General features: G+C 42.5%; 1 protein-coding gene across 8 annotated transcripts in view; it reads left to right on the top strand.

The window, feature by feature from the left end:
* Positions 1–23,138, top strand: part of GPBP1L1 (GC-rich promoter binding protein 1 like 1) — a 200,037-nt gene extending 176,899 nt beyond the window's left edge. For all 8 annotated transcript variants that reach the window (XM_033915400.1, XM_033915406.1, XM_033915407.1 and 5 more), the window contains exons 9-11: positions 7,287–7,396; positions 20,659–20,761; positions 21,462–23,138. In XM_033915400.1, the coding sequence (XP_033771291.1) occupies positions 7,287–7,396; positions 20,659–20,761; positions 21,462–21,611 (363 nt within the window). In that variant the 3' untranslated portion in view covers positions 21,612–23,138. The remainder of the gene's footprint in view (positions 1–7,286; positions 7,397–20,658; positions 20,762–21,461) is intronic.
* The last annotated feature ends 2,935 nt before the right edge of the window (positions 23,139–26,073 follow it).

The following is a 26,073-nucleotide window of genomic DNA, read 5'->3' as shown; positions in this document are numbered from 1 at the left end:
TTATCTGGGCAGTTGTATAATAAAAAGAATGGATAAGATAACATGAGAAGTGAAATTGTCATGAATCAGAGGGATACATACCCTGTAGGTCCTAAAAGCAGGCTTGTGGATTAGATATAAACTATGAAGGCAGTGGTGTACCTAGCATATGTGACACCCGAGGCCCATCATTTTTTGACACCCCCATCTGTATGAAAAACATGATTTTTAGTAACAATCCACACATCACACAAGAGTGTACCTAGGAAAAGGCAGCATCTTGCATATTGCAGTGAGCAGTACATCAATACACCCATTGTAAAACTAAACAAGCCAGACTAGTACAGATCAATCCTAACTGAAAACCATGTCTTTTGAGTAAAATTGCGATGCGAACATGTCATAGAAAAGAATAAATAATGTGTAAACTAAAAACCAAGAACAATATATTGTAACACCGAACTCAAAATTAATGAAATAACATGCTAAAAGAACTTAACCCTCCCCCCCTAAAATAGGGCATATACATACTTAAAATGATGGCTGGTTACAAACAGTATGCCTAGACCAGTGTTTTTCAACCTTTTTGGGGCAAAGGCACACTTGTTTCATGAAAAAAATCACGAGGCACACCACCATTAGAAAATGTTAAAAAATTTAACTCTGTGCCTATATTGACTATATATAAAGTAATTCTCTTGAATAGGAATCAAATAAACACAAAGAAAGTATTTTATAATGCTGCCACCGCCAACAACACCGTTGGCGGCGGTGGCACTCAAGTGGCTAAAGAGCCGCAGTTTGCCGGCCTAGGGACAACACTGGAGGGTGGCCAGCTGTGCACCCCCTTGGGACGTAAACCCGGGGTGGGGCAGACCGCCCCCCCCCCCACCCTGGTATGCCACTATCTGTACCTCACTCCCTCCCTATGACCAAAAATTCTCCTTTCTTCTATTCCCCGTGTACACAACCATCTCTTTCCCTCCCTTCCTCTCTCCAAAGTCCATGCCTTCTGTGTCCAAACACTCATTCCCTCCCTTCCTCTCTCCCAAGTCCATTTCTTCTGTGTCCAAAAACGCATTCCCTCCCCCACCTCAGCATCTCTTTCCCTCCCTTCCTCTCTCCCAAGTCCATGCCTTCTGTGTCCAAAAACCCATTCCCTCCCCCACCTCAGCATCTCTTTCCCTCCCTTCCTCTCTCCCAAGTCCATTTCTTCTGTGTCCAAAAACCCATTCCCTCCCCCACCTCAGCATCTCTTTCCCTCCCTTCCTCTCTCCCAAGTCCATGCCTTCTGTGTCCAAAAACCCATTCCCTCCCCCACCTCAGCATCTCTTTCCCTCTCTTCCTCTCTCCCAAGTTCATGCCTTGTGTCCAAAACGCACTCCCTCCCCCCTTTTGTGTTCCGTGTTTGCCTCCCAGCCCATCTTTGCAACTTTCTCAGCAAAACGAAGCTCAAAACGCGAGGCTTGTCTTCTGCTTCCTGCCTGCCCTGCCGCGCACAAATAGCCGAACGGAAGTATTCTCCGACGTCAGCGCTGACGTCGGAGGGCAGGCTTTGCTTAAGCCCTCCCTCCGACGTCAGCGCTGACATCGGGGAACGCTTGCGATCGGCTATATGTTAGCTGCAGGGCAGGCAGGAACAGAAGACGAGCCTCGCGGCTCGAGATGTATTGAACTCCGCGGGTCCCCCGTCCAGCTCTCTCCTGTCTACGTGGGGCGGACCGCCCCTCTCCCTAGACTGGTGGTACTGCCCTGATGGCGGCCCTGACCGTACGGCACACCAGGCAACATCTCGCGGCACACTTAGATTTCAGCAAAGCATTCGATAGCGTACCACACCGCAGGTTGTTGAGCAAGATGAGCTCCATAGGTTTGGGAGATACCTTGACCACATGGAACAGCGGTTGAAAAACACTGGCCTAGACTATATAGACCTAAACAGGGCAAAAGTAAACGTATGGGAAATGAACAGCTGATAATACAGAGTGTATCTTGAAAACATAAGCCGATAGTAGCTCAAAGACAAGCCGACTGGGTAGATGAAAAGTGAAACCTGGGAAAGATCTAAATTATTGTTCAAATGAGCTTCTATTAAAACCAAAGAATAAAACCACAGCACTCGGGAAAGTAAAAAAGGGAGAGCAAAATGGACTTACCGAAAGGTCTCTGCACTGATGAGATAAACTCGTAAGCAGAATAAATGTGAACATGCGACAGTGGGGCTATGATATTTGATCCATTGAAAGAGGCACCAAAAAAGTGTCGGCAGTGGATTGGATGCACACTGATAGGGGAGGGGCATTGGCTGTTAAAAAGGCTGCTTTAATAAATAAATGAAAATACTGGTGTAAAACTAAATAAAAAAACCAAAACCATGATAAAATGCTGAACCTGACTGCAAGTGGTAGTGAAAATAGCATAAGGCACCCATAGTACTGTTAGTGCCAGAGCTGCTTAGAATAAAGAACCGTGCTGTACATGAGGAGAAAAAAAGAAAGAATGAGGTGATAAGATGTAAAGTGCTGGCCCCTCACTGCACCACTTGATAAAACTAAGGGGCGATGTTCTAGAGAAGGAGTGCCCACACTTTTTGGGCTTGCGAGCTATTTTTAAAATGACCAAGTCAAAATGATCTACCAACAAAATTAAAAAAAAAAAACACAAAGCACACTGTACACATAGAAAATGTTAATTATCATTCCTATTCCGGGTTTTTTTCAAAGAGGTCAAAGCAGATGCCTACCTTTCCTCTTGCGGCGCTCCCTTGGCTACTTCTAGCTGAGATTCATTTGCTTTCAAAGCAGACCCCGTATGGGATGACGTGTCCTTTACAAATCTGGGAGCTGGTCCGTTTGGCATGGTTCTCTAAACAGTGTTATTTTAATGCTACTCCTATTAGTTATGCACCGGGATTTGCATCTGCTCGTTCATTGGCTTTTAAGCGTTGGGAGATTGGAGGACTTCATGTATTAGACCAGTTGGTGGTTCAGGGAGAAAAGGTGCCCTTTGCGGCGCTTTGGGATGTTTATGGTTTGGCGGACACAAACCATTTTGCTTATTATCAACTTCGGGATTTCCTACTGAAGAAAGTGCTGCCAGTATGGCATAAGGCTGATTGTCTTTTTCAAGGTTTTTCGAATGGGGGTGGGAGTAGGATTGATTTCTAAGTTGTACACTGCATTATTATATAGCTGCCCCTTGGCCAGATTATATGAGCATAAATGGAAGGACTGTTTGGGGTTCCCATTGGAATCATGTCAGTGGGAGCAATTGTATCCAGCTTTGCTTCGTATCTCCCTGGCCACTCCTTTGATTGAACAAGGTTATAAGGTGTTATATCAGTGATATTATACCTCTGAGAAGTTGTATAGGCTGTTCTCCTATGGGGATGGTAAATGTTGGAGGGCATGTGGGGCTGAGGGCACATTTCGACATGTTTGGTGAGATTGTCCAAAAGTTGTCGTATTTTGGAAAATGGTTCAAACAATATTGTTTATTGTATTACACTGTACTGTACCATTGCATATGGATGTTTATTTGCTTAATAAGCCTGCTGTAGAGTTTTGTGAGAGAACAGGCTCATTTTGTTGCTTTGGTGATCATTGCAGCTAGACTTTGTTTGGCTTCCTTTTGGAAGAGTCCACTACCCTCTCGAACTGATTTTCTATTTAAAGTGGATCATATACCTGTATATTTGATGTCCAAATTGACTGCTATTCAGCAGGATACATGTGGGGGGTTTTCGTCGGACCTGGCTTTCTTAAGGGACTTGGAGAGTCTTTTCTTGTCCGCCGTGAGAAATCCCCACAGTATTATATGACTGCCTGATAGTTGATTTTTCCTGACTCTAAGCTCACTTGGTGAATGGGGTGGGAGGTCTGGGATTGCATTTGGGGGTTTTGTTAGAGAAAGACTACACCATGCAACTTCAAATCAGCAAAATGATCCAGAAGGCATTCGCAACCATGCGCAACCTAAGGCAAATCCAAAAATACTTCAACAACGAACAATTCAATACAAGCGCTGATCCTAGGACTCCTGGACTACTATAACATCCTATACCTGTCATGCCCAACGAACATGCTAAAACAATTACAAGTAATCCAAAATACAGCTCTTAGACTAATTTACTCGCTGAAAAAATATGACCACATTACCACTGCTTTCCGAGATTCACACTGACTCCCAGTACAAGCACGCATACAATACAAATTCTACTGCAACTGCACCCTATTCAAAGCCCTAAATGGAAACGGACCAAGCTATCTGAGCAACTGCCTAATCAGGAAAAACACATCCAGACCAAGGAGAACTCATGCATACTTTACCCACACCCCCAATCAAAAGCATGCAAAGCAAAAAAATATACGACGGACTATTAGCCACCAGAGCAGCGAAACTAGACCGCCACCTCTCCAATCTGCTGACTGACACCCAACTACAAAACATTCAGGAAAGAACTTAAAACTTTTCTATTCAAGAAATTTGTCAAATGATCTAACTAAACCTGATCGACCCTCCACAGATCCTGACACATACTACATCTATTAACCATATATTCTCCCTGGAAATGCCCAGGCCAACCCTTGTTGTAAACCGCCTAGAACTGAAAGGTATTGGCAGGATAGAAGACACCAGTGTAATGTAATGTAATGTTGTTGCATTTCTTGTTGGCATTCAGCCTGTGTATGGTTTTGTTTTTTCTCAATAAACTACATTAAAAAAAAATGGAAATAAGGTGTTCCAAGTTTATTTAAAATTTGATAATTGGCTTATCAGGTTTCTAAGCAGCGTACATTACTAAACAAAATGTTGGATACATGGGCAAAGATGCACGGTGGTACAGGAAACAAAAGGAGAATGGGGAAGAACTACATTGCAAGATAGGAGAGAGACAATTAGGGTTAAAACACTAATAATTTCACTTGTGAATCATTTGTATTCACTCTTTAGGAACATTGTTACTGCGGTTTGATCTGAGCAGTGCGTTTGACTTAGTCAATCATGACATCTTACTTAAACTAAACCTTAAGTTTATATACCGCTTGGGTATATCGGGCAAGGTTTTACGATGGTTTGATCACTTTCTTAAACTTCGTACTTATCAAATATTTTTCAATGGTACTCTCTCTGGAATCTGAAGGAACTCATGTGGTGTTCACAGGGTTCCCCCCTCTCCCCGATACTTTTTAACATCTATATGGTATGGGTGAGAAATTTGATTATCTGAATGTGAAGATTGTTAGTTATGCAGACGTTATAATGATTATTTTAAAGGATTTCTCTGCATCCTTAACCATAATCCAAGAGATCATGTCTATTATGAGCAACTGGATGAGAGATAATAAATTGAAGTTAAACCCAGATAAAACTAAGTTTTTCTTTGTATCCCCTTCTAAAAAAGTGGTAGATAGAGAGTTAAAGTTGGGCAGGATTACTTACCCTATCAAATTTGAAATTAAAATCCTGGGAGTACATTTAGATAGAAATCTAACTATGAAAGCATTTACCTTGGCTTTGGTGAAAAAATGTTTCTTTATCTTGTGGAATCTGCGGACCATCAAATTGTATTTCAAACCTATGGCATTTAGATTACTTGTTCAGTCGTTGATACTCAGTACTTTGGATTACTGCAATTCAGTTCATATTGCCGGACACCGTACAAATGTACTTAGATTACGAAGAATGCAGAGTACCGCAGTGCTTTTGATTTTTGACCTGTAAAGGTCAGATCATATCACATTTTATTACAGGGAGCTTCATTGGCTCTCATTTGAGGCCCATGTGATGTTCAAATTGGGAACACTGTTATAAAACCTTATATAGTCATGCACCTGAGTACCTGTTAGAATTATTTACTTTATTTACAATAAACCGTCCACTGCATAATACTGCTTTTTTTGTTTCCCCCCACCCACCCCCGGTTCAAAGTTGTGTGTTTAAGAAGTTCCAACAACGTCTAATTGCTTTTCAGGCAGCCAGCTGGGATGGGAGTTACATTCTTTATTTGTTCTTATATACATTACAGAAAGTTACTGAGATCAATCTTGTTTGTAAAATTTTTAGAGAATTGAATTGATTGTCTACTTTGTAGTTCATTGGGAATGTCCAGTTTTCTGTTTGTGAACCGCATCGATCTGTGAGTTTTTGTGGTCTAGAAATGTATTGTAATTCATAGAGTGAATGCGTCTTTGAATAAAAATGTTTTTAATTTAAATCAGTCTAATTGCGTAATTGGGTGGGCATAGAATTCCAAAGCATGGGGATGGTTACTGAAAAAAATATTTTAACATGCCGTGCTAATGTTCCTCATTGAGGGAATGGATGGTAGATGTTGGTTGTTTGAACGAAGGGTTCTCACTGGAGCGTAAGGAATTAGGAGTCTATCAATGAATTAGGTGGAATTCATAGCCAGTGTTTTGAAAGTTAATAACAAGATTTTATAAGTGACTTAATGAGAAACTGGAAGCCAATGGGCCTTAATCAACAGTGGTGTAATATGATCAAATTTTCATGCATTTACAATAAATTTTATCGCTGTGTTTTGCACTATTGGCAAAGGTGGTGAGTTCTTTTGGGGTAATACCTTTATATAGGGCGTTACAGTAATCAAGCCGGGAGGTTACAAGAGAATATACCAATATGTTTAATGAGGAGGGTTCAAGCAATATTTTATGGTTGTAGTGCAGTTACAGTTGTAATAATAGGGGAAATCAGAATGAAGGAGGGAGTTAAAAACAGGGCTGTGGAGTCGGAGACAATTTTGGGTACTGAAGTTGGAGTTGTAGGTACCAGAAACTGAGTCGAAGGATTTATCTACTGACTCCATAGCCCTGTTTAAAACTATTTAAGTTAATTTTTAATATTGTTTTAATATGTATATGAATACATATATTTTATGTATGGCTTTATATTTTCTTTCCAGTTCAATAGAAATAATTTAACTTCTTGATTTTTTAAAATATAATTTGGCATAATTTTCCAAAATTGCTTGTCTTTGCACCTCCACCACCATAACATGCCAGTCCAGCCCAAACTAACTGCTGCTCAGAACACATCATTACTTTCCTGTCTTAGAGGGAACATTGGTGGTAGCACATTGCACCATGTACTTGATAACATGCATAAAGGAATATTAATTAGTAGACTTTCCCACCCCACTCCATCCCACCCTGGTGCTATTCCTTTGCCATATTCTACCGAAACAAAATGATTATAGGCAAATTGTTTCCATGGAATGTTTCAGCTTGCTTCCTGTTCCTAGTAAGTTGTGACTAACACATAATGTACTACTATGTTTTTTCCAGATGGAGAGCAGCAGTCCTACAGAAAGTGAAGAGAGTGGCCATCACAATGGCCTGACAAGTCATCCAGATGAGACTAATAGCTTTTCACTATCACTGGAAGCAGAGCACAGGTGAGGGGTCCTGTGAATAGGAAAGGAGAGAATAGTAGCTTCTCACTGTCATTGGAAGTGGAGCACAGGCAACAGGGATGCAAAGAGAGCAGCAGCTTCTTACTAGAAGTGAACATAGGTGAGGAGCCTAGAGATTGGGCAGGAGAGATTAACAGCTGGAAACCGAGCACAGGGGAGAGGGGAAAGACCACCATCTTGCTATGGCTTTCATAATGCGATCCAAAACATTTCTATACCTTAATAGTATTTTCTTTTAAGATATCTTGGGTTTGTGATTAATATTTCTCATATATGAGGATCAGATGGGTTTTGTTTCTGGGTGCTATGCTTCTATGAATTTGTGTTAAAGGCCTTCTGGGATACTCAAGCAGTGGTAGCTAGTTTAGATATAGAAAAGGCATTCGATAGTGTGCTCTAGTCTCATATCTTTTGAAGACTCAATAAATTTGGGTTACAGTGGAGATTTGTGGACTGGGTGGAGGAACTTTATCATCTACCCCAAACCCAATAAATAATCAGTGGGAAGCTTACTCAAATTTGACCTACAGAGGGGCACACACTAGGGATGGCCGCAAAATGGCAGCAAAATTAGACAACAAAACAAAGGAGAAAGTCCAACTTTGCCTGCAGAAAAAACCAAGCAGGAGAAACAAACAAAACTGCAGACTGTATACAAGATGCAGACAAAAATTTATTGTACCAAAATTAAAATGCAAATAAGTAAAATAAAACCCTTTTACCAATCAAGGGACCCGACACGGGTCACGGGACCCTTGAAAAAGACTTAACTCCACAAGCTTCCATCTTTCCTACCACCACTTCCCCGACCACCAGAAAAAACCTGATCTACTCTTAATCTTCCCTGGAAATGTACTGTTACTCTTTCCATCTCCCTTGGAAAATATCCAAATATCTTTTGTATTTCGTCTTATTTAACTCTTTTGTAATCCGCCTTGAACTGCAAGGTAATGGCAGAATAGGAATCCATAATGTAATGTAATGTATACCCTTTACTATTTATTTTGGCACTAGAACCCCTGACAGCCCACATTTGTCAAAATCCTACAATTCAGGGTATCCTAATTGATTCACATGAAATCAGACTGAGTATGCTCGCTGACGATGTGTTGCTCTATATGAACCAAGCCCCCCACAAATTTATCTAAATTTCTCCACTGGGTTCATTTGTTTGGTTCATTCTTGGGTCTTCGAGTTAACTGTGGCAAATCAGGTGTGTTACCACTAGGAAGAGTGGATGTGGAGACATGGCATAATGTTCTTCCCATTAAACCTCTGACTTAATCCTTGTGGGAAACCCAGATTTTCTTCCAGGGATAGAAATATCTGTTTTGGGGCTTGAAGTAAATGCTGCTTAGTTTACTTCATTGGAATGACTACGAGATGGCATTGTATTTTCCAAAACAGACAATATTTTTATTGTTAGTATAAAGACTTACAAAATTACAGCAGCAAAGGCATAGCAGAAAGAAATATATTGTCAGTTCAGAATATGCAATGGAGAGTAGAACTTATGCCGAACAGGGGGCTAGCATGTCCCTGCTTGCATACCCAAGTGAATCTCTCTGGCTCTACCTGTGATGCATGATTTTTTTTTATACAGAGAAATTCTTCCTTTGTTTCAAAAAGCACAACCCCGAACTCTGGTCATGTACTTCCCTATTGGTACAAAAATGTATACCTAACTATTCCTCCCCCCAATCCACGCCTCTCTCACTTCTCCCCCCCCCCCCAAGGAGGGGGGCCCGAACAGAAACAGAGAATTCTTCTTGAACTTTCTTCCTCCAGCTCTGAGATCCTTATCACTTTGCAGATGCTAATTTGTAGTTTTACAACGCTGTACATCTTCAGGATGGCGTCCTTGTAGATAGTCTTATGCAGAAAGTTGGCAAGGGTGACCTTTCAGCACCCCAGCTGTTCTTGGTTCCCATAACTTGCTTCAGAGACAGGCAGCAAATGTCCAATCTGGTTAAAAGTGCTGTCTTGGTACCAAGCTCCCTCATCTCTCTACGCCCCCGTCATCCTGCAGGGATTGTTGCTTGTTATAAATGTTTTATGGCTTTTCAGGGTGCCTGGCATATGTGAAGTCATACAGCACTGATAACAGCTCAGCAGAACCTTGGAGAAGTATCCTCCCAGCAGGGAATGGAGACAGGAACTTTGCAGCAAAGGCCAGCTGGGTTAGCATTTCAAAGGATACATGTGTTCACAGACAGCAAGGTACAGGCTGTTCATCTGAAAAGAAAGCTGGTTTAGGCTATGGGAAAATATAGGTTAAAAATTTCTGTAGTGTCCAGCATACACAAGTGAGGCCAGTATGTCCAGTTTATCCATCTGTATGTCCAGGTTATCCATCTAAGGCTGTTTGCTGCCCAGGGATGCTCTAGTTTCTTTCATTTATTGAAAGTGTGAAGGGGTAGAAGTTGCCCTCCTCTCACTTTTGGGCATATTTACAAATTCAGCATTACTATGATAGTATACAGAGAAAATGGGGAAGCCAGAGAGAGTGCACTAAGTTGGATTGCAAATCCATCAACTACCCACCATGATTAATACATTGTTAATTTAGTATAAGATAGTTAAAGAGTGTCTGGAAATTTCAGTTATTGTCAAATTGGCCTTGAAATGGGATTTAAACCATTGTGATGGGTGAAGCATATGTGACAATTCAGAATGAGAAAGTTGTTGAAAAACTATGTGTTCCAGAATTTTCGATATGAATGGAATGTTAGAAATAGGCTGAAAATTAGATACTTGTGATGAATCCAAAAAGTGATTCTTAAGTACTGGATAGACAATAGCGGTCTTCCAGTCTAGAGGAATCTCCCTGGAAGATAAGCTATTATTCATCATGTTTAGGATTAAAGGAGATAAACCATGTTTGTTATTATCAAGGTCCAAGTAGAAGAAATAGGGTCGAAGGGACAGGTAGTCTTTTTCATAGAATTTATAGTTTTCTCTAGAGTAGTTAAAGAAGGTAAATTAAAAGTCTACCATGTTGAAGAAACCTTTAATGGGGATTCGACCATTGATGGACTATTGGTCTGGGATGGAGAAATTTTGAGTAAGTGAAGTTGGAAACAAATCTCTCAGAGAAGAAATTTTATTCACAAAGTGGTCGGCTAAGTTTTCAGCCATTAAGGTCGAAATTTGAAATGGTAATGGTTTGTTGATGGAGTTTATTTAATGTAGCAAATAATTGTTTAGGTCTATTTTGGAACCTGTTTGATTTGCTTAATATAAGAATGATGAACAGATTTTACATAAGAGCGGTATCTAATGTAAAATGAGTGGTATTTGTGAAGATCCACATCATCCCGAGATTTACTCCATCTACGCTGAACTCTTAAGCATCTCTTGAAGGAATGACACTCTTTGGAGAACCAAGGTTTTTTCCGAGTACTAGTACGAACCTTTTTAATAGGAACTTTTGATCTAATGGTATCTTCAAGAGATGAATTCCATAATTTAGATTGCAAAGGAAGAGGGAGAGAGTCAAAATCAGAAGGAAAATTATCAGGCAGTGTCTTTGGTCAATGGTCCACCACCAAATCCATGAGGTCATCCAGGCCAAAGAACACCGCAGACAAGCTGAAGTAGCAAAAAAATGATAAGGCCTTAGCATTTTTTTTTAATTTTTTTTTTGCTACTTCAGCTTGTCTGCGGTGTTCTTTGCTCACATGTTTAAGGACAATAGACTGTTTTCAATCCAATTCTTTATATGTGAGTTTGCAAACCATTGGACCCCTAAGGAAGGCGTGTTCACCGAAACACGGACTGTGTAGGGTCCGAGTGGATTTTTATTACAGTACTTTTTACCATTGTACTTTTTAAATTGAATTTTCATGGTTTTATATGTCTGTTTAATAAATTATCTCCAGAACATCTGTATCCACAAAGGACGTTGTCACAGCTGCTTTAATGCCTAAATTCGCCATCTCAAAAATCTTCCTGAGGACCACATCCATACAGCGGTACTGCATATCCTTTAACAGCACTCCCCCATCACTGGGAAGAGCGGTTTGCCTAGTCACCTGAGCCACCAAGGAATCCACCTTGGGCTGTGCCAGAGCGGCTGGCACTCCGGTGACATAGGATAGAAGCGGGATCTAGCTTTCGCATTTCTCAAAGGGCGCTATACTTTGACACGCAGCTCCTGACTGCTAAGGCCCGACTTTAGTGCAGGAAGAGGCGGTCGGAGCATACTGCGAGTGATTTCCTTCACTCGCCAGCACTCCGGCTGCCCTCTCCTGTCTCCCCCGCTAAAAACTGTAATCGCTGTTTTTCAACATTCGCGGGGGTTCCTGGAACGGAACCCCCACGAATATCGGGGGGGAGTACTGTACTAGCATTCATAACTACAAAGTATACAGTTACGCCTTACCAAGTTCTGAAACTGCAGCCCAAATAGATTCTAATGTAAAAACTAGGTCTCTGTCCTTTGATAAATGTTTACAAAAACTTTTTTTTACAGTTAAGACAACTTCATGTTATACGATCATCTTTGAACTTACAAAATTTCAGAATTATAACATAAGCAATTCAAAAAAGTTGCAGTTGTTACAGAATACTGCTGTCAGATTGATGTTTAGTAAATTTTGGGTTGATAGTGCTGCTCCGCTTCTGATTGAGTTACATCGGCTTCCAGTCAATAAATATTAGGTTTCAAGTTGGCTTGCTAAGTTTTTAAAGCTCCTTATGGGCAAAATTATGAGGTTATACCACCATACTCAAAGCGGTTTACATACAGGTACTTCAAGCATTTTCCCTATCTGTCCTGGTGGGCTCACAATCTATCTGGACCAGTAGAGCATTAAGTGAGTCACTGAACTGCTACTTATTCCTTCTTATAGACTTAATTCTTCTTATCGGCAAATTTTTCAAGAATGGGATTCAAAAGGGTACATTGGGGGGGAGGCAGGAGAGAGGTGAAAGAAATTGACTGGAGGGATCCCACCCCACCACATTCTCTCAGGTTACAAATTCCAATTATACTCCAGAAAAATAAAAATAAAAAAAGCTTTGTATATTTGACTCCTGGGGCAGATAATTTTTTAACACTTCCTTCCCTGCCTTTACTGCCTCTTGACTTCTCCTTTGTTTAAAAAAAATCTGCAATCTGGGTTTGGCTCCTTTAAAAAAAGAAAAAAAAACCTGAAGAACTTTCAAAACCACAGCAAGTACAAACTTGCATGACAGAGACACTCTGCATCTCATCTGTGTGAAGGGCGGTTCGGTGGTGAGTGGAGTACTTTATTTGCCAGTGGGGGGGGAATGATTGATTGGCAGCGGGGAAAGTGTTTGTAATCATTAGCCGCTGCCTTTTTCTTTCTACCCGGTCTCGCGCTGTGCGTCGAACCACGTTTTGTTATTGTCGGGTGGGGAGGTTAAATTGCCGCATGGCATGTGTTCATGCCAAAAATTATGGCTAAGTCCACTAAGTGCTTCTCCCGCTGTGGTAAGCTGAGAAAAGCAGAGGGGAAATGCTCCGGTTGCCAGTGCACTGAGGCACATTTGTACAAACTGGTTTCTTCGGCTGTTGATGGCTCAGCTGAGTGTGGCTCCTCTTGCAGCTTCGGTTGCTACGGCCCCATCGTCTGATCTCCCCATGGTTCCTCATTTACAGCAGCATTCTGCTCGGCTCGCCTTTGCAGATGGTTGGTTTCCATGGCTTCTGCATCCTCTGAGGTGGCTGGGCCTGTTTGGGGGTTGGGTTTGGGATACCCTTTTTCTTGGAGTTTGCTTTTTGCTTAAGCAGGCCTGGTCTCCTCTGTAGCAGCCCTTTTTCTCATTTCTCAGCCTGAGCATGTTTTGCAGGTCTCTTGTGAGTCCCAGGGGGGTCTTTTGAGTATCTCAGAGCAGGAGTCTGCCCTCCCATTCCAGAAGTTCCACTCTTCTGACATATCTGGCAGCGAGGGGATGATGCCTAAGCACAGGAGGCTTTAGGGGGTTGTGGGGTCAGTTCTCTGTCAACGGACCCTCTGGAGTAACTGGGAAACGGGGAGCTTCCCCTAAGCCTTTTAGATGATCAGGGTCTTCCATTAGGAAGAATTGCCCTCTTTTATTGTTAAAGCATTGGAGGTGCTTAACATCGATGCCCCAGAGGTTGCCTTTTCGGCGGTTTTTAACCTCAAAATGGATAGTACTAGAAAGCCTTCCAGTGTCTTTCTGATTCATGCGGCCATGCAGGAACTTGTCTCAGTGCACTGGGACTCTCCTGATGCAGGTCTCGAGGGCCATGACTCATCTTTACCCCTTGGTTTCAGAAAAGTTGGAGAAGCTTTAATGGCCTAAGGTCGATGCCCTGGTGGCGGCGGTGACCAAGAAAATAACTTTGCCGGTAGAAGGAAGAATTGCTTTGAAAGACGTGCAGGATAGATAATTGGAGGCCCTCCTTAAACTTTCCCTTAAGGGGGTCTGCGTTGTCTCTTCAGGCCACTATCTGCAGCTCAAAAGCTGTCAGGATTTGCCTTACTTGGGTTCAACAGGCCACAGAGCCTATGGAGGAACAGGACTTCCCTTTTCCGGTCATGGAATTGGCTGTAGCCTATCTGGCAGACTCCTTGTATGATTTAAATAGAGCATCAGCCAAGCAGATGGCCTGGCCGTTGCGGTAAAGCAGTCCCTTTGGCTTCAACAAATAATGCCTAATCAAGCTCCCATTTTGGGATAAACTCCTTTTGGTGAGGACCTGGAGAAGACCATTAAGGATCTGAAATGCAAAGAAATGCAGAGTAATGCATTTTGAGAATTAGTAATCGGAAGGAGCCATATGCTGTCCGCCTCATATTCGACCTGAAAAAATGGGACCACATCACCCCCTTCTACCACAAACTCCACTGGCTCCCACTAGAATCCAGAATCATATTCAAATTCGCCTGCTTTTGCTACAAAACAATATTTGGTTTATCCCCAAGCTACATCACCCCTCACTTTACCCTAAACCACAACTATAAGACCTCCCGCAAAATCCAACTCTTCACCTACCCCTCCCTAAAACTATGCCACTCAAAAAAATTCCTTGACAAAACCTATGCCTTCCAAGCTGCCAAACTAAACCCTTGGCTGGCCCAAATGGTCCTCAAAGCCCACAACTACCTCGACTTCAGAAAAACACTTAAAACCCACCTATTACGAGAGCAAGACCCTTAAAGTCCCTAATGCCCCTTCCTTCAATCCTCTTCCTCCCTCCTACCGAAACTTCTCCCCCCGTCTCCCTCCTCTCCCCCCTTCTTCCTCCTTGTAGTTCGTAATTCTATGATCAATTTGGAATGTAACCACTTGTAACTACTTTCTCCTTGCTATTTGCAACTCTATGATCAATTTGGTATGTACCCATTTGTAACTTCTTTCTCCTTGCTGTTCGCAACTCTATGATCAATTTGGCATGTAACCTCTTGTAATTTGTTCTAACCCATGTGAACCACCTAGAACTCTTCTGGGTATGGCGGTATACAAAAATAAAGTTATTATTATTATTATTATATGTGTTGGGAGGTGAGAGGCTGATATGCATGGATGGGGAGAGGGACCTTGGGGTGATAGTGTCCGAAGATCTAAAGGCAAAGAAACATGCTAGGCTGTATAGAGAGAGGCCCTCAATATGTATACCCTAGAGGAAAGGAGGGACAGGGAAGATATGATTCAAACGTTCAAATACTTGAAAGGTATTAATGTAGAACAAAATCTTTTCTAGAGAAAGGAAAATGGAAAACAAGAGGACATAATTTGAGGTTGAGGGGTGGTAAACTCAAGATTAATGTTAAGAAATTCTTCTTTACGGAGAGGGTGGCTGATGCCTGGAATATGCTCCCAAGGGAGGTGGTGAAGAGGAAAATGAAGACAGAGTTTAAAAAAAAACATGGGATGAACACAGAGGATCTCATATCAGAAAATAATGGAATATATTGAAGAACTAAGGTCAGTACTGGGCAGGCTTGCACTGTCTGTGTCCGTATATGGTCATTTGGTTGATGATGGGCTAGGGAGGGCTTCGACGGCTGGGATGGTTTAGACTGGCTGGAGTGAGTTTTTTTTTTTTTTGTAAATAATTTTTATTCTTTTTTAAATTCTTACATCAAGTGAAATACATGTATTACATTCAATTATGAAGAAACACTTGAAATTATCAATAAATGTTCTTACATTGTAAATTAAAGAAACCCTTTATCAAAATTTTATATCATATTATTATTACAATATTTTTCCCTTCCCTACCCCCTCTATATGTTCTATACATGTGTTATGATATCTGATCAGTAGAATAATTTGTCAATGGTCCCCATATTTTATTAATTGAATTCAGTAGATGAAACCTAAGCACAGTACCGGGGAGAGCTTTGGGTTCTGGCCCAGAAATAGCTAAGAAGGAGAAAAATTTAAATTAAATCAGTAATTTAAAGAGAGGGTAAGGTTGGGCAGACTGGATGGACAATTCAGGTCTTTATCTGCCATCATCTACTATGTTTGTTTAAAATCCTTGTGTGATTGATCATTCTAATTTGATTGTTCTTGGTGATTTTAATATTCATTTTGACAACCCCCCAATGTCAGTTTGATTTTCATCTTTTTTTTCTTTAGCACATGAATCAGGGCCATCTCAACATGTTCTACAACCAATCCATTCAGTAGGACATACACTTGATCTTATTTTTACCTATTTATCTGACTCTTGGTCAATTTCCTCTTCATTTATTTCTGTTATTCCTTGGTCTGACCATGCTATAGTACATACAACTCTTATCTAGCTCTGCTATTTCTTCAAATCTTAGTCAACATTCACTAAGTATGATTTTCATGCCTGTGAGTCTTCTACACTATCACCTTTGTCTCACATTACAGCCGACCAGTGGCTCTGAGAAATTATTTGGTCAGGTTACAAGCTGGAATTTGCCCAACCCCTGTCAGATTGGTTTGTGGATTATCTGGCTGAGCGCCCCTACAAGGCGCGTAAAGTCCAGGATACTGTTCAGCGCTTGCTGGATATTCAAGCTATAGAGCTGGTGATACTCGGACTCCGGCAGATACTCTGTATACTTTATTGTGCCAAAGAAAAGATCAGAAGATTGGAGACCAATTCTGGATCTGCAGCATGTGAATGCGGCTCTCAAGATCCCTCGATTCCGAATGGAGACCGTGCGGTCGGTCATTGCAGCAGTGGCTCTGGAGGAATTTCTGGCTTTGTTGGATCTTACGGAGGCTTCTTACACATTCCCATTTTCCAGCCCACCGCAAGTTTCTGCGGTTCCATGTTCTGGATCAGCATTACCATTTTTCTGCTGTCTTTTGAGATAGCTACAGCGCCCCAGACCTTCACCAAGCTGATGGTGGCGGTTCATCTGAGGAAGATGGGGTTACAGGTTCACCCTTATCTGGATGACTGGTTGATCAGAGCTCCCTCTTTGGCAGAGGGGCAACGCACAGTTGAACAGGAGATCCAGGTGCTGGAAGAGCTGGGCTGGATTGTCAACTACAGGAAGAGTCATCTGATGCCTACACAGTTACTGGAATACCTGGGAGTTCTTTTTGATACGGCAGCGGGCCATGTTTACCTCTCCAAGGCTCGCAGACAGAAGCTGTGTGCTCAGATCTCGGTCCTATTGAAGAATTCGGCTCCGGCGGTGTGGGACTACCTGCAGGTTCTGGAATCCATGGTGTCCATGCTGGATGTGGTCCCATGGGCAAGAGCGCACATGCGTCCTCTTCAACATGCCTTGCTGTACCACTGGGCACCCCACCGGGATGCCTTGCAGATGTGTCTCCTGTGGACCTTGAAGGCCTGAGCAAGCATGAGCTGGTGGCTTCATGCTCAATAGCTCCTCGAGGGCATTCCATTGCACATTGCCTCCTGGATTGTGGTAGTAAAGAATGCCAGCCTTTGGGACTGGGGAGCTCACTGCGATTGCCATCCTCTGCAGGGCTGTTGGACACCATCTCAGAGATAGTGGTCAATCAACTGTTTGGACCTCAGGGCCAATTGGCTAGCCCTGAGAGCCTTGCAGCACACCCTGGAGAGACAGGCTGTCTGGGTCTTCTTCGACAATACGACGGCAGTGGCCTATGTTAAACGCTAGGGAGGGACCAAGAGCTTTCCCTTGGCTCTGGAAGTCTACCTTCTTTTCCTGTGGGCAAAACATCATCTACTGGCAGCACACGTGGCTGGAGTGGACACTTTCAAGCAGACTTCCTCAGCCGTCAGACACTCAATCTGGGCGAGTGGGCCCTGTCATCAGAGGCGTTCCAAGCCATTGTGCGGCGCTGGGGGCAACCCTGCTTTGACTTCATGGACACAGCAAGAAACAAAAAGACACAGCATTTCTTCAGTTGCAGATCCGAGCCAGGAAGCAAGGGGCTCGATGCTCTGGTGCAACCGTGGCCTTGGGGAGTTCTTCTGTACATCTTTCTTCTCTAGCCCATGATTTGCCAGGTCCTTCGGTGGATAGTGGCTCATCCTGGCCATGTCGTCCTGGTGGCTCCCGACTAGCCTCATGGTACACAGATCTGATGCAGCTGTGCATGGTGCTTGAGTGTCTATTCTGACCTTCTCTGTCAGGGGCCAGTGGCCATAGAATATCGGGTCACTTTACACTTACGGCATGGCTCTTGAGCGTGCTGCCCTAGAAAATAAAGGATATTCAGATCCGGTGGTGGACACTCCTCGGTTCTAAGAAGTTGTCCACAGTGTCGGCCTACACTAAGGTGTGGAAGTCCTTCCAGAATTGGTGTTCTTAAGATCAGGTGGATCCTTACTCAGCTCCAGTCACGCGGATTTTTGTTTTTCTTCAGGCTGGTTTGAATAAAAGCCTACACTATGGCTTCTCTGCGGGTTCAGGTGGCCGGACTGTCCTGTTTTAGATACAGGGGTAGTAGATTCTCGTTAGCGTCGCATCTGGATGTGGCTTGTGTTTAAAAGGGAGTCCTTCAGGTCCAGCTGCCCGTAAAGAATTCTTTTCCAGTTTGGGACCTTAACTTGATGCTGTTGGGCCATGCCGGAGTTTCTTTTGAGCCTCTTCAGGATGCTTCCTTCCTGGATTTGACAATCAAGACTGTGTTTCTTGTTGCCATCACTTCTGCCCGCAGGGTTTCCGAGCTGCAGGGGTTTCTTTGATGACAGTTTTCCATATCAATCAGGAAGGGTGTTTGCCTGCTTTTCAGCTGACTGGTTCCAGAACTCAGGATCACCTGCTGAAGAAACTGGATGTGTGCAGGGTGCTCCTACGGTATTTGGAGGTTACTAATGAGTTTCACTTCTCTGACCATCTATTTGTGCTGACACATTCCAGTAAGAGCAGTGCTCCCACTTCTAAAGCCACGATCTCCAGATGGATCTGTAAGGCAATTTAGTCCGCTTATATTCTGGTGGGGAAACAGTCTCCTGTTTTCGTCTGGGTGCATTCTACCAGGCGAGTGGCTTCGTCATGAGAGCTGTTCCTCCTGAAGAGTTTTAAGTTTATTCAAATTATTTGATTAAACGCTTTTCCAAATTACAAAGCGTTGTACAAAAGATTTAAAAAAATGATTTTAAAGAAATCACTTATACATAATATATTAATCAGACCTACAAGGGTAATTGGTTTTAAAACCACGGGAAACAATAGGAAAGGGGGGAGGAAATACAATTTTTGAAGAAAAAAGTACATAAAAGGGAAGTACATTAGGAGGGTAGGAAGAAGAGGATTAGTGGCAGAAGTGGGATCTGATGAGAGAGCTATTGGAAATCATGTTTTGGAGATGGTAGAAATCATAAAGTATTACCTCTTGAATGAACTTTGTTTTTTCAGTTAAAGGCTTCTTTAAAAAGAAGGCACTTTAAGCTACTCTTAAATTTCTGCAAATCTTGTTCGAGTCTTATGTATAAAGGAAGAGAATTCCAAGTCATTGGAGCTGTTACAGAAAAAATAGAAGCATGGCGTGTTCCGATAATTTTCAAGGAGGGAACGTTAAGGGTAGACTGTGAGGATGATCTAAGTACTCTTGATGAACTATATGGAATCAGAAGCCTATCTATAAATGCTCGTGTATTGGTCTTTATTGTCTTAAAGACTAGAAGAGCTATTTTATATGTAATCCTATATGTTATTGGCAACCAGAGAGCTTTTTGCAGCAAAGGTGTGACATGGTCAAATTTTTTTTGAACCTGAAATTATCTTTATTGCTGTGTTTTGTATGAGCTGAAGTCGCCTTATGTCTTTTAGATATGCCCCTTTTAATAAAGAATTACAGTAATCTAGTTTTGATATTACTAGGGAATGAACTAGTGTATTAAGGGAGAATTTATCAAGGAGGGGGACAAGAGATTTGCAGGGCGGCAATGTGGTTTTCGCTTCACACGTTTGCCAAGTTCTACAGAATGGATGTGGCTGCCAGGCAGGTCTTTGCCTTCGGGACCTCAGCTTTAAGGGCCGGTGCAGCAAGCCCACCTAGCTATTTAGGGGGACTGCTTTTGTACGTCCCTGTCATCTAGAATGTCTCACCTATTGCACTGGAAAAAGAGATTATGTACTTACCCTGGTAAGTTCTTTTCCAGTAGATAGGTGAGACATTCTTGACTCCCTGCCCTGTACTTCCTGCGCCTGTTTTCAGCTGATTCTTGGAGATTGTTCAGCCCTTCAGGGTTGTGAAGAATTTGTACATATGTTCAATTTGTTCGGGAGTGTTTTCACAGTTCTTTTGAGGCCTGTGTTGGTGTTTAATGGTACTGTTTATTTGTTTCTGAGTAGAACTCTAGTTTGGCCTGTTGTTACAGGTGCCTCTGCTTCACGTGTGGGTGCCTTTCTGTGCTTGGGTACTGACTGCTAGAGGGCGCTATACTGAGCTGTGAAGTACACTGAGGCACAGTGAAAAATCCAGAGTGGATTTCTTCTACAGTCCATGCGATCATGGGGAAATAACCCTGGTGTCTCTCTAGAATGTCTCACCTAGCTACTGGAAACGAGCTTACCAGTGTAAGTACATAATCTTTTTTTTCTATTTAAAAAAAAAAAAATTGTGCTCCCCCCCCCTATACTGAGCCACCATGCCAGCCCAAAAATGTAAACTGAATTTATTGGATGACTTGTCCTGAATCTCCAAATGTTATGAGATAAAGGATCCTTGGAACTGTTGAGTTAATTTTACAGTATATTTTAAAGACACTGTGAGTTTGTGTGATTGAAAGTAGAGATATCATCTCTGGAATCCGGCTGTAGTTCATATAGCTTATATACTTACAGTGGAGAATTAACCCATTTTTCTTTTCACTGTAGGTTGCTGAAAGAAATGGGTTGGCAGGAAAACCCTGATAATGAAGAGAGCTACTTGCCACTTACTGAGGAGGAGCTCCGTGAATTTCAGCTGAAATCTGAGCAGGTATTTATTTGTTTTTAAAATTTCTATACCGTTTCGTTCCAAAAGTGGTTTACAAGTGGTTAAATACATAAGATATTATACAATTCAAAACCAAGTTTGAACAAGACAAACAGATTCAGTCCTTACATAGAATCAATTTCTCAATACTCATGCATAGCTAGAGCTGTATAATTGGATATCATCCTTTTTTCTTCATAGATCTGCTTTTCTGTGTGGACCTTTTGACTCTAGCACACACTTCTGTGGTCCCTTCTGTCAGCCGTCTTCCACCAACATCTGTATCACATGATTTCACATGCAGTCTCATGAGAGATTGTTGAAAAGTTTTTCAGAGCTTACAGCATAATATTAGGAAAACAAAACAATTTAAAACTCTAGCAATTGTGTTGGGGGGAGAATGTGATGACAGCCTAGGGACCTCACTAGTTTACAATTATTCATCTCTATAGTACTGCCAGAGAGTATAGATGAGAGGAGCTCTACTTCAGTTCCATCTTTTGGTAGGAAAGAAATTGTTTGCCAGGGATAGGCTGAACAACATAAATAGTTGGAAGCAGATGAAATTCCATGCATAAATCAAATTTAGAAAGTGATTGTATTGTATGCACTCACAGCAATAAGGCCTAGCGCTTTTGCCATTGAGCTTTACATGGGGTCTGAGAAAAAGCCAACGGTCTTACTCTGTTACTTTATTTAATAGCTGAGAAGGAGCAGCTTTCAGAGGAATGGATCCCAGAGGACCCGCTGCTCCGACCTGTCCTTTATCTGGAGAAGCACTTTGCAGGCCGAACATAGCAAGGAGTCGGACACAGAAACCAGTAGCAGTGAAACATCAGATGATGATGCCTGAAGTGGACAGGAACAGAGGAGAAGGATGAGAACTATAATGGCAGTTAGCACACACCGGACTACTTTTGTGCAGGAATCCGCCTTCCTTATTTTTTTAAATTCAGTTCTTTGTGCAGAAGGAAATAATCATTCTAAAGAGGAAGATAGGTTTGGCCTTTTGTAACTCATTTATTTGAAGTTTATTTTTCCCTTTCTGTGCTTTCATGGAGAAAACTTTGACTAAAGTAACAGGAAAGTGTATGGAGAATACACAGCTGTATTTGAAAACAGGCAGTGAGGTAATAGAAGCAGCTCTGCATACTTTGTTTTTTTAAATATGCAGCCTGCTTATCCTCTTCTGAACACTGTGCTTGCTGTGTCCTGACTTAATAGTTTTGGGGGACAGAATCTCTCCTTTAAACTTTGAATTGAGGGTGGGGGGATGGGGCATGCTATGCTTCTTCTTTCCTTCTCTTAAGTTCTTTATGCACCTAGCCACTGGTTGAGCAAGAAACATACAGTCCTAGAAACATTTATTGCAAGGATTTATTTGTTACTGGTGGCAAATGTAGATATTTTCTATGCCCATTGTTCATTAATTTTGAAAGATGGCATTCTTGCAGTTGATCTCGTAAGCATATGTTGTTACATAAGTATTGCACCCTTGTGCTGTGCACAAGTTTCATTCCTGGGTGCTGTGGATAATGTATAATATGACTGGTTGCAGGAATCTCTGTATGGTTTGTGCTCTGTAGGATGTGTTGAGGGGTTTCTTGATACATAGTTTGGGGTATTCAGCTGATTAAGTGGTAGGGTTCCTTGTCTGCAAACTCTGCATGTCATGGTCCCTTCTAATTCTATTCACGTTCTGCTTCTCTTTGGAATAAAAGAAACTCCCTGGAGCTTAGATGATTTCTCAGCAAGTGTTCTTGAAGAGATTTTGCTCATAAGGAACTAAGGTAAAGTTGCGGTGCTCCTTGTGGATCTTGTCCCCTTAGGGAGGCAAATACAAATGCAGTGTCGCATATGGAACCTGGGAGGTTTCTAAAGAGGCACGCCTGCATGCACAAGCTACGTCTTAAAATGCAGAGCCTAGTAAGTATGAGGCCCTAGAGAAGTAAAAATAAAAATAACTTGCTGTCTTCTGGGGTAGACAGTGGAAGGTTGTAATCTGCTCAAGCAGTTGCTGGCCCATTACAGTGACCAATTATATTGTTTATTGTCTTCAGTTTCAAGCCAATCATTTTTTTCTTTCTTTTTTTGTGTGATGAGGATCTTTGTCACTGAACTGGGTATTGGAACTGTTCCCTTCTTTCTTTTTAGGTACACCTGTAAAATATACAGATATAGGGATTGATTGTGCCGGACTTGCAGCCTTGATATTCAGGGTGGATTGTAAAATAACATTTTTGTGAAGATTTCAGAAAAAGATTTAAGATTATTTTGATAACCTTATTTACAGATTTAAAAAATGTGATCGTATGAATCTGTACAAGAGGAGAAAACTACTGCATTGGAAATAACTTGGAATAAATATTTTGCATCAGTTTACGAAATTCTAGAGTGGTTATTATCAGAAACACACTAACATAGATCTCGGCCGATAGATTAACGATCCCAAACTAGTAACACCATATATATTTTCCAGTAGACAATGCAAAACCTTCCTCTCTCCAGCTTCATATCATGATCCCTTGTTGTTAAATCTCTTTTTCAATTTATAAAATAGCGTTGTTGCTATACTACACCTCTTGATTGCAAAGAAATACAGGTTAGTAAATAAAAATATAAAATAGCTTTTTATTGGGTTAAATACACTGTGAACCAAAAAAAAAAAACCACACCAAAATTATTTTATTGTATCTTCCACAGAACTTGGCCGATTCTTATGAAATTTAGTGTCATATCCTGAGAGAAGTTGATGTAAATATTTCCCACTAGACTGCAGCTCTACCTTGTGAAAATGCATTGTTACAGTCTGTATCAAAAGACTGCAGAAGACTGAATTCTGATAAAGAACTTGGTACTGCTAAAAGGTTACAGCAGTAAAAGATTCTTGAAAGAGTTCTCACAGAAGGGTTGGAACAAAAATGGCCTTGATGTGCTGCTATGCAAGATCTGAGCAATGAGCACTGTAGATCATAAGCCAGGCAGTGGACAATAGTGCTGCCCGATTCAGGAAAAAAAAATTTCAATTTGATTCGATTCAGCCTACTGAATTGTTTTTTCAATTCGATTCGATTTTCCTGCCCAATTGAGTGTTTTTTGTTTTTTTTTCCATACATCCTGGTGGGTTTATGTTATAGCCTCTTCACTCCCTTTGCCTTCTCCTAAACACACTGGCACTGTGGTGTAAACAAAATAAACAAAAAAGACTTTTCCTCTCTCTGTTAAATCCTAGCTCACGTTTGCGGTCTAACACCAGCTCTGGCAGGATACACATTTCAAATCTGACACATTGTAATCAGAAAATGGAAAATAAAATTAGTTTTTCTACCTTTTGTTGACTGGTCATTATTCAAATCTTGTTGGTCCCAGGCTCTGGTTGTCTTCTGATAACTTGCTTGCCAGGGTCTTCTTCTTTCTTCTTTCTCCATGCTAACCATCCATCTGCCATCTCTTTCCTCCCCTTCCGTTTCCCTTTCCGTCCCCCAGAGATCTGGCATCTTTCTTTTTTTTCATCTCCATCCACAGATCTACCTTTTCTTAACTACCCTTTCATCTAGCATCTCTCCCTCCTTCCCCACCACCCCAGGGTCCACCCTCTCTCCCTTTCTTTTCCCAACTACCCTCCTACCAAGTATCTCTATCCCCCCTCCACACCATCCCTTGTGTCCAACTTCTCTCCCTTTCTGTTCCTTCCCTCCCTAAATTCCATTGTCCATCATCTCTCTCCCTCTCCTCTATTTTTAGACCCATTATTTCTTCCCCCCCCAAAGTCCGGCATATGCATGTCTCTTTGAACCCCCCTTCCCTCCCTCCGTGTATTTCTACCTCCCCTAAAGGTCTGTCCCCTCCTGAAGACCTGCACCTGCCCCCTGAAGGCCTGTCCCCCCTGAAGGCCTATGCCACCATCCCTGGCCTGTCCCCCCTTTGAAGGTTTGCACCCCCCCCCCCTTCAAGGCCTGTTCCCCCCTTAAAGGCCTGCACCCCCCCAAGGCCTGTCCCACCCCCTAAAGGACTGCCCACCCCAAAGCCTGCCTGTCCCCCCTGAAGGCCTATGCCATCATCCCTAGCCTGTCCACCCCTTAAAGGCCTGTTCCCCCCCCAAGGCCTGTCCCACCCCCTGAAGGACTGCCCCCCCCCCCTGGAAGGCCTCCGTGTTCCCCCTGGCCTCCCTGAACCGTTTACCTTATAGCTTCAGCCTCTAGCGAAGATCGCGGTTACAGCGTCTTTGCAGTGCGTTGAGCTGTTTCCTCTGCTGCGGTCCCGCTCCTCCTCTGACATCAGAGGCAGGATCGCGGCGGATCTTTTGCTGCAGGCTGAAGCTATAAGGTAAACGGTTCGGGTAGGCCAGGGGGAACACGGAGGCCTTACCGGGGGGGATGCGCAGTCTTTCGAGGGGGGGGGGCAGTCCTTCAGGGAGGCCAGGAGGGAAGCCGGACAGCAGCACTTCCCGACTGACCCTCCCTCCTTGCCCTCTAAAACAGGTTCGGGTTTGGCCAGCCAGCAAGAGCTGCGCTGCCACTCCTGCTTTAGGGGGAGAGGGTCCGAATCGGGAAGCCGATTTTTTTAAATTTAAATCAATTCGAATAGATTCACCTGAAGTGAATCGAATTGGGCAGCACTAGTGGACAACTTCGCTCGATGTGCACACAAGAGCACATTGACGTGTAATGAGCCAGGAGGACAAGCATCAAACACACTGACCAAGGCTGAGGGTGTGCCTTCGTGGAAAAGGAGCACACTTCAAACATCTGATTAATTGAAATTACTGTATGACGTTAGGTTTTTGTGCAAGATGCACCATAAAACCTTTTGATGTGCTTTTCAGTTCACACTTCGTTTTTTTTTTAATTTATACTTTTATAAATATACATAAACCAGTATATATATATATATATATATATATATATATCCTATATAATAAAACGCTAGACGCGCATGCGCACTCAGATCTGCGTGATCTGTAATCCATGATCCGTAGGTCCATGGTCAGAGTGCGTATGCGGCGGTCAGATTGCGAAAGCAAAGCACAGCACAGCCGGCCCCTCACTCACCGCCAAAGATTCATGTCTGTCCAGGTCAGGGAACAGAATATTATAAGAAGAGACAGCCTTACAATGCACAGGGGGTGAGAGGAGAGATGAAACCAACGGTCCCACACTCGAGCGCTGTGGCCGACTCTTTTACACTGCACAGCTGAACTCTGCAGCTCCTCTCAAGAGCCATTCCAGCGCTGTAGCCGACAAACTCATAGCCACACCTAAGCGCCAGTTCCTCTATGGCAGTTAGCGTAGTGAGGGGCCGGGACTTAGGAGGAG

Source organism: Geotrypetes seraphini, chromosome 12 (genome assembly GCF_902459505.1).
Source record: "Geotrypetes seraphini chromosome 12, aGeoSer1.1, whole genome shotgun sequence".
Classification (NCBI taxonomy): Eukaryota; Metazoa; Chordata; class Amphibia; order Gymnophiona; family Dermophiidae; genus Geotrypetes; species Geotrypetes seraphini.
This window is presented reverse-complemented; position numbering and strand designations above follow the sequence as displayed.